At 35.0% G+C, this 8457-nt stretch overlaps 1 protein-coding gene across 2 annotated transcripts; it reads left to right on the top strand.

Moving 5' to 3' along the window:
• The first annotated feature begins 536 nt into the window (after nucleotides 1–536).
• Nucleotides 537–2619, top strand: LOC149539443 (uncharacterized). Of its 2 annotated transcripts, XM_089800695.1 has the most exons (4): nucleotides 537–688; nucleotides 827–1225; nucleotides 1357–1731; nucleotides 1872–2619. In XM_089800695.1, exons 3-4 carry the CDS (start codon nucleotides 1677–1679, stop codon nucleotides 2465–2467), a joined length of 651 nt encoding a protein of 216 aa, XP_089656821.1. In that variant the 5' UTR covers nucleotides 537–688; nucleotides 827–1225; nucleotides 1357–1676; the 3' UTR covers nucleotides 2468–2619. The 2 variants fall into 2 exon arrangements, with proteins under 2 accessions (XP_089656821.1, XP_089656820.1); XM_089800694.1 differs by lacking the exon at nucleotides 537–688 and having other exon boundaries at nucleotides 797–1225.
• The last annotated feature ends 5838 nt before the right edge of the window (nucleotides 2620–8457 follow it).

Genomic DNA, 8457 nt, shown 5'->3' with positions numbered 1-8457 from the left:
GCAAGTTTTGGTTTTTTTGCAGCATTCCATTTATAACAGCTAGGTACTTCAACTTTATTTATATTTGATTGTTTTACATTTTTGATTTTAAGTTTTAAAATTTAAATTCAATTTTATACTTTTAACTTGATGTTGAAAATTTGAAATATGCTAATTAAGATGTTTTTATAAATGTAACAGGACTCCTTATTGGTAGGGGATGATTGATGCAGTTTTCATCTGTGGTGCGGGGTTCAAAGCCCTCACTGAAGATGAGTTGAGTGGCCCCCTCTTACTAGATATGGTTGAGGAGATGAAACTTGAGTTGGAGGACCATAAAAAGATTTGGAGCCAAAAGGGGTGTACCATTATGATGGATGGTTGAACAGATAGAAGAAATAGGACCCTCCTAAATTTTCTTGTTTCTAGGGGAAGTAATCCATCATCCTCTACTTCTTGAAGTCTAAAATTTAATGTATTATTGAATAACGAAAAATTTCTTTTATTGACTATTGATTCTTGAATGATAATTATTTTGTTTAATTTTCACTTTCAAGATCCACCATGCTTTTGAGGTCTATAGATGCTTCCTCACATGTGAAAAATGCAAAATTCTTACGTGAGACTATTGAGGAGGTCATAAGGGAGGTGGGGGAAGACAATGATGTCCAAGTGGTGATTAATAATGCAACTATTTAAGTTGCTGCAAGTAAAATTTTAACTTCTAACTTTCTAAGTTCTACTTCTAAAAAAATTGTTTTAGTTTTTCATTAAATTTTGAAAATTAAAAGTTTTTTAATACATAAATTTTTTTCATTGTTTACTAACTAATTTAAAATTGCTGTAGGAAAATTTTTGATGGAGACACCCAAAAATCTTTTGGACTCCATGTGCGGCCCATTGCATCGACCTCATGTTAGAGGATATTGGCAAGCTTGTATGGGTGAAATCATGTGTTACCAAGACCAAAAATCTTTGTAAGTTCATCTATAATCATGCCTTGGTCCTCAACACTATGAGGCAATACACGAAGGGAAAAGAGTTAGCTCGTCCTGGTATCACAAGATTTGCTTCTAATTTTATCACACTAAAATTCTTGCCGACTACAAGGTTACATTTGAGGTGCATGTTTGTTGGTCTAGAATGGAGTTCCCCCTCCTTTGCCACCAGCCCTACAGGGATAGATGCAACAAAATGCATTTATGATGATGAAGGTTTTTGGGAGCCATGTTCGAAGATTGTGGAGGTAATTTAAATTTTAAATTTTAAAAGCTCGAGTCTTAAAATTTTATAAATTAATTTATCTCATACATATTTTTGTTTTATTTTCATTGTGCAACTTTGCAAAGTTTCATCATTCACTAAATTGATTTGTAGATCACCGAGCCCCTTGTAGCCCTCCTACGAGTTACTGATGGCGAGAAGCCCTCTATGGGCTACATTTATGAGGGTATGGATACAGTCAAAGAGGCTATTAAGGCCAAATATGTAGGAGTTGAGGAAAACTATGGCCCTATTTGGGACATAATTGATAGGAGATGGCAAAATCAGCTTCATAAGCCCATCCACGCAACAACTTATTACCTCAATCTGGCATACCGTTTCTGTGACGATTTCAAAGCAGATGAGGAGGTTCTTAGTGGCCTATACACAATGATATCAAAGATGTCCCTAATCCTACCGATATATTGCTTGAGATGGATGCCTATAATAATGCATCAAGGCCCATTTTTTCAAGTCAAATTTGCAAAGGTTGTACAAAATTGCAGCCAGTTAAAAATTGCAACTTAAGCCTTATACACTCTAGTTTCTAAATTTCTAGCTTTAAACTTTAAAGTTCAAATTTTGAAATGAGACTAATATTTTTTTGTTTTTCTTTTTTCAAAATTTAGATAGATGGTGGCAAATGTTTGGACCTTCAACCAAAAACATTCAGCAAATCACCATTCGTATTTTGAGCCAGCTAAGTAGTGCTTCTGGATGTGAGCGCAACTGGAGCATGTTCGAGTACATCCACTCAAAGAGGCATAACAGGTTGTCTGTGCAAAAAATGAATAGGCTAGTCTTTGTGCATTACACCTTGCACATTAGGATCAGGGAGATTTTGGATAGTGATACCTCTCCGATTATTCTAGAGGAGGTTGATTCGGAGTTTGAGTGGATCTCTAAGGCTACTGATCCTGTCTTTGATGATGAGGACCTACAGTGGCTTGACCAGGCAGATAAAGAGGGCCAGAGTGAGGCTGTGGCTATGGCAATAGAGGACCAGAGAGCTCCAATTGTTCCTAGTGGCATGTCACAAGCATTGGCAGAGCCAAAGACTGCAGTTGATCCTAGAGGCACCTCACAGGTTGATGCTATGGCTACTCAGACATCCAGGACCTATCTTAGATGCCTTACTAAGATGCATTTTATAGATTATACTGAGCCTAAGGTTGAGGCTGAGGTTAGGGATGAGGATGAGGATGACAATGAGGACTCCCACTAGGAGCCATAGCTATAGTCTTGTTTTAACTTTTTGTTTAACTTAATATATGATTAGAATTTAGAACATTTGATGATGACTATTGATTCATTGAATTTTTGTTGTGTTGGATTTATCATTTCATAATACATATACATTTTGATGGGTTGCATGGATTTATCATTTTATATATGATTCTATGTTTTACTTTTATAATATTTCCTTCAACTACAGTTTAAACTTTAATTACCAGTAATATAGTATTTAGCAATTTATCTTTGTAGTATTGTACTTATGTAATCGATATATGTTTAACTTTTAACTTTAAGTATGTACAGTTGATCCTAGAGGCACCTCACAGGCTGATGCTATGGCTACTCAGACATCCAGGACCTACCTTAGACGCCTTACCAAGAGGCATTTTATAGATTATACTGAGCCTGAGGTTGAGGCTGAGGTTGGGGATGAGGATGAGGATGAGGATGAGGATGATGATGATGATGAGGACTCCGACTAGGAGCCATAACTATAGTCTTGTTTTAACTTTTTGTTTAACTTAATATATGATTAGAATTTGGAACATTTGATGATGACTATTGATTCATTGAATCTTTGATGTGTTGGATTTATCATTTCATAATACATATACATTTTGATGAGTTGCATGGATTTATCATTTTATATATGATTCTATGTTTTACTTTTATAATATTTCCTTCAGCTACTATTTAAACTTTAAAGTTTGAACTTTAATTACTAGTAATATAGTATTTAGCAATTTACCTTTGTAGCATTGTACTTATGTAATTGATGTATGTTTGACTTTTAACTTTAAGTATGTGCGTTATGATCAAATTATCTTCTATTTAATGATGTTATTGTGTCTTTACGCTTTATTCAATAATGGGTGCATGGAATGTTCATTAAATCCTAAAAAAATCTCAAAATTTTGAGATTTTTTCACTTTGTCGAGTCATTTCTGAGTCTGAGTAGGGTCACGAGTCAAGTTACCCTTGTTGAGTCTGAGCCAAGTCTGAGTCACGTTACTTTGGTGAAGTACAATGGTCATGACCATTCGCATTCTCCACTCTCCTTACTTTGTGATTGTATATGGCTCTATAAATGGTTGTGTAAATGTCATGAATTGTATTGTATTGAGCAAAAGGTTAATAAGAGATTTCCTTGCTTCAAGAGTAGATGTAGGCAATATTTTGCCGAACTACTATAATTTGTTGTGTTATGTATTTGTTCTATTTTTATATGGTTGTCTTAATATGATTGTTAAGTTTATTTGCTCTATTAAAACTTACAATTGGTATTAGAGCTTGGTTGAAAGCAAGGAGCAGATATGGATTATGGTGAGGTTCTTAGTTTGACTTCAACAAAAGTTATAGCAAATGATTGGGTGCTCGACATAGAAGCATCATTCCATACTACCCTGCATAGGGAGTTTATCAAAACCTTTTGAAAGTGGCAATTTTGGTAAGGTATTTCTTGCTCATGATAAATTTCTAAATATTGTAGGAAAGGGAGATGTTTTGTTAAAATTAGGCAATGGAAATAGTTGGCTTCTACAAGATGTTAAGTATGTCCCTCAACTTGAAAATAATTCTATTTGACTTGGGCAATTATTCTCTCAAGGGTTTTATGCCAGGTTGGAATTCAATAAATGGAAGATGACAAAAGGGTCCTTATTAATTGCAAGAGGAAGTAAAATAGACACTTCTTATCTGGTAAAGACTCTCAATGAAGTGGGAGCTATTCATCATAGTGGTGGGAAGCGATGGCACAAGTTTATTAGGCATCCAAAACAACAAGATGTAAAAAATGAGTAGCTGAAATGTAAGGTAAGAAATTGGGAAGTCAACATCAATTTCAATTATGTATATAAGAAATTGAAAGAAGAAATAGTGCTTGATGATGAAAGAATTGTAATTGATGAAATTATGCCCATGGATATAGATGAAATCCCTACTAAATTTTTTGTCACTCGAAATGATGTAATGGAAATAAATCAAGGTAGTACTTTAGAGAACAATATAGAATTGTGTCTTACATCTAATTGGCAAAAAGTTGGAGCTTCTGTTAAAATATACAAGGAAGCAATTTGTCTGAGTGCAAAAGAGGTTGAGACAACCAGAGAGAGTATTGCTTGGCCCTTTCAACCTCTTTGCATTTGTGAGGATGTTAAGAGTCACTGGAATTGGCCCATTGAGAAGGGCATGGTTGAGGAAATAATGACTCCAATACAAAAGTTTGATCCTTTATATACAACATAAGGAAAGTATGAAGCAACAATTCATGAGAGGGCTGCAACAACAGTTGAAATGACGACATAAATGAGGCATAGAGTAGGGCAAGTTGCATCAGAGAGTGTTGTTGATGAGGCTCAAGAACAAGTTGCTATAAGAGTTTTTGTAACTAGAGATCAAGCATAGGTGATTTCTATGGGAATAGGAGAGAGGCCACGAAGAAATGAGGTTTCATCATTTCCTAATGATTCCATATGTGAGAATAATGTGCAAAATCTTGTACAAGTAGAAGCTCCAAAAGCTGAATAGTCTACTAAAAGGAATAACTCAATTTGGAATACAAAGAGCATAACTTCAGTTTTAAAGATTGATGCACAAGAGGTTAAAATCCCAAAGGTGGTCTATTTGACAGACCTTGTGATAGAGTGTGAATCTAAGATAACCAGAGAGAATGGTAATGGTAAAAATTTGGACCATTTGGTTTTTCCCATGAAAGGTGTACACTGTTTGAAAGTTATCTTTCACAAAGGCCTAACAGAAGACAACATCAATTTTGAGTTGCTTCAAGGCCCAAAAGTTTTCTTTGAGAAGAGCATCAATGATGCTTGTGATGATATCGATTTGATTGCAATGAGAGCCTTGTACAATGCTCCGAAATTTGCATAAACCAAATTTGATAATTATATGGAGAGGGATTACTTAATGAGGATGGTGTGTAGTACCATGTTTTCACCTAAGGTCAATATTCCACTTACCGTGAGTGATCTGTAGGAAATATGTCATCATATTTTTTTATGAAATTTGTCAACATGGATCCTAGTGATTATTAGTGCCAATTGTCCTACAAAATGCAAAACAATTTTTATTGGATAATTTTTTACATAAACCTTTTACCGTGGTGTCTTGGGGAACAATGGATTTAAGGAAGTCACAGGATGCGGTAAAAGAACAAGATAAGTTGCTTCTATTGGTGGACATGCCAGTAATTGACAAAAATGATATCAAGATTTATGCAAAGGAGAATTCATCGATGCTAAGTAGGGAGATCACTAATGAATGTGACTTGCATTCAAATAACATTGGAAGCATTCCTCAAACTAGATTTATGGGTGAATTTGCATCTATTAAAGTTGTAATGGAAGATATTATGGTGTTAGATTGTATTTAGTGTGACATAATTTAGAGAAGGCTGTTTCGAAGTGTTCTTGAACAAATGGCACAATTAAAGCCTTCTCAAGGCTTGGTTATATTGTAATACTAAAGATATAAAAGCAAGGACGTTATTGCTCATGGTTGTATCAGTTGGACTTTAAGTGAGATTGTTGGGTATGTGAAACCCAACAGTCATGACCATTTGGCTTCTCCATTCTCCTTACTTTGTGATTGTATATGACTCTATAAATGGCTGTGTATATGCCATGAATTGTATAGTATTGAGTAAAATGTTAATAAGAGTTTTCCTTGCTTGAAGAGTGGATGTAGGCAATATTTTGCCGAACCTCTATAATTTGTTGTGTTATATTTTTATATGGTTGTCTTAATATGATTGTTAAGTTTATTTGCTCAATTAAAACTTACAATAAATGCAAGGATAAGAAGTGGAGCATTGTTAAAGGAAAAATTAAAAAAAGGAGGAAAAAGGGCTATTTCACAATGAAGCATGCATGGCTACAAACAACTGTAGACTTGATTGTCATGTTCATTACATCTAATTACAAACATTAATTCACGTCACATATTCCTTAAGCCCCCTACTTTCGAAAAATTTGAAGAGTATAATTGCTTGTAGTATAGATTTATCAAGGTCATAAATGAAGGGTTAACAAGTGGAGTAGTGATAAAATCAATAGTGCAGTTTCACAGTGAAGCAACCGTGGCTGTAAACAACTACAAACCTAATGATCATGGTCATTATATTTACATTACAGAGATTAACTTACATCAAATATTCCATAAGCCCCCTACTTTAGAAAATCAAAAGGGCATAATTGCTTCAATGTTTATTTTGTCAAGCATTGAACTTTCAATGACCCCCCTTTTATGTTGCCTCTCAAGTATAGAATTCCCTACATTCTTGATTCCAAAGTTTGAAGTGTATTCTTTAGTAAGTGTTTCATTTGATGGTTCGTCAAGTCATTTGTGGTTCTCTTGTTCCTCTCTTTAAGCATCCCATCTGTCGTCTTCTCTATCCTCAAATCTTGAAATGCTTTGTTGGGTTTTCAAACTCCAACCCTTCATTTACCATTTGACTTGTCCCTATCTATCCTCCAAAGTGCAACTCCTCATTCAGAGTTGGGAGTTTCTCTCTCCCCTTTACCACTTCTGACATTCGTCAAGCAATATCTCCAATCCTTAATCCCTAATAGTTTTCTTCCTCTTTAGATTCTTCTTTTGAACTTTCCCTTTCCTTAATGCTTTTTCCCTTCATTTGCTTCCATCATCCCCTAGTGCAGATGCCATCCATCACAAGGCAATCTAGTCCAAGCATTGAAATGGATCTGTTATGCCTCATGCTTGATAAGGGAGAAACCAAAAGATTGAAAGCTTCATGAGTTTTGGAACCTCTATTGACCCTTAACAAGGTTCTTGATACCATCCAAAACCAACAAGCTTGAGGAAAAGTGGGCAAGAAGGAAGAAAAGTTATGTCTTTAGCAACTTTAAGAGGTTTTGAATTTGTTGTTGGCCTCAAGGTTCTTAAAACCTTGTTGAGCACCAACAAACTAGTTCATACATTGACAAATTTTGCTGATATGCATTGGAGATGTAGATTTTTGGCTAAGGATCAATCTTCAAGAAGTTAGAGCAAATAGAAGAAGTGTTGTGCTTCTTCAAGTTGGTTCTAGAACTTGTGTTGGGCATCGACAAGGTTCTTAGAAAGTTGTTAGGTACGAAGAAGGTTCCCAAAAGTTGCCATGTCATCGGCATTGGTACCAAACCATGAGAAAACCAAAGGAAGAGGGAAATGAAAATGAAGATTAGATTGCTAAAGGTTTCAAGAGGCACTAGAACCTCCTCTAGCTACTAACAGTGTTCTCAAATAATTTTTTGCACATGACAAGGTTTTCATAACTACATTGTATTGATGCCAATCATTAATAGATGATAAGGTCTTGCCAGGTAATGTGGCTTCTTTGAAATATGACCATGTAATGCCATTAGTGCTTGCAACTATTGAATCTTGATATGCTCTAGAAAAGTATTTGTTTGTGTTTTGTCATAATTCAAGGAGGAAAAGATGACACTACTTATTCAATGTAATAAACATCCTCTTTTCCAAAGCATCATTTGTGGCTCGCTTTTGTATTGTATTTCTTGCACAATTCTCCTCCCTTGTAACCTCAAATTGATGAGTCAACAATGTCTAGATTACTCTAAGAATGCTCTTTAATGCTTCCAGATCACACTAATCAAAATTTCATGAGGTACTTGTCACCTAGACATTGGCAGGTTTCGTGACTAAGGTATCCTATGACTTTTTGACATCTTGTATGCCTTTAGGGCCCGTTTGGTTCATGGAAGATGATGAGAATTGACTTTTTTGTAATTTGGATTTGAATTTTTTTGCGTTTGTTGCAAAATTGGCAAAAATCAATTAGAATACTAGACTTCTAATTTTGTCTCAAAATCGGGTTATTAGACTTCCCACTAGCAACTAGGAATTGAAAATCAAAACCTGGTTATGCTTTTTGAGGAGTGTAAAAACAATAGATTGGACTATTTTTGGAGTCTTCCTGCAACTCCAAACTTATGCATAAAAATG

This window comes from Cupressus sempervirens, chromosome 9 (assembly GCF_028749045.1).
Source record: "Cupressus sempervirens isolate cs-2001-9-10 chromosome 9, ASM2874904v1, whole genome shotgun sequence".
NCBI classification, from domain to species: Eukaryota; Viridiplantae; Streptophyta; class Pinopsida; order Cupressales; family Cupressaceae; genus Cupressus; species Cupressus sempervirens.
Note: the sequence above shows the minus strand (reverse complement) of the source record. Positions and strands in the feature narration are given on the sequence as shown.

Excerpts from the sequence above, each read along its gene's own strand:
- LOC149539443 (XM_089800694.1), top strand. The coding sequence starts at position 893 with ATGTTAGAGGATATTGGCAAGCTTGTATGGGTGAAATCATGTGTTACC. Across the intron at positions 1,226-1,356 it reads CATGTTCGAAGATTGTGGAG|ATCACCGAGCCCCTTGTAGC; the intron begins GTAATTTAAATT and ends ATTGATTTGTAG. Across the intron at positions 1,732-1,871 it reads TTCAAGTCAAATTTGCAAAG|ATAGATGGTGGCAAATGTTT; the intron begins GTTGTACAAAAT and ends TTCAAAATTTAG.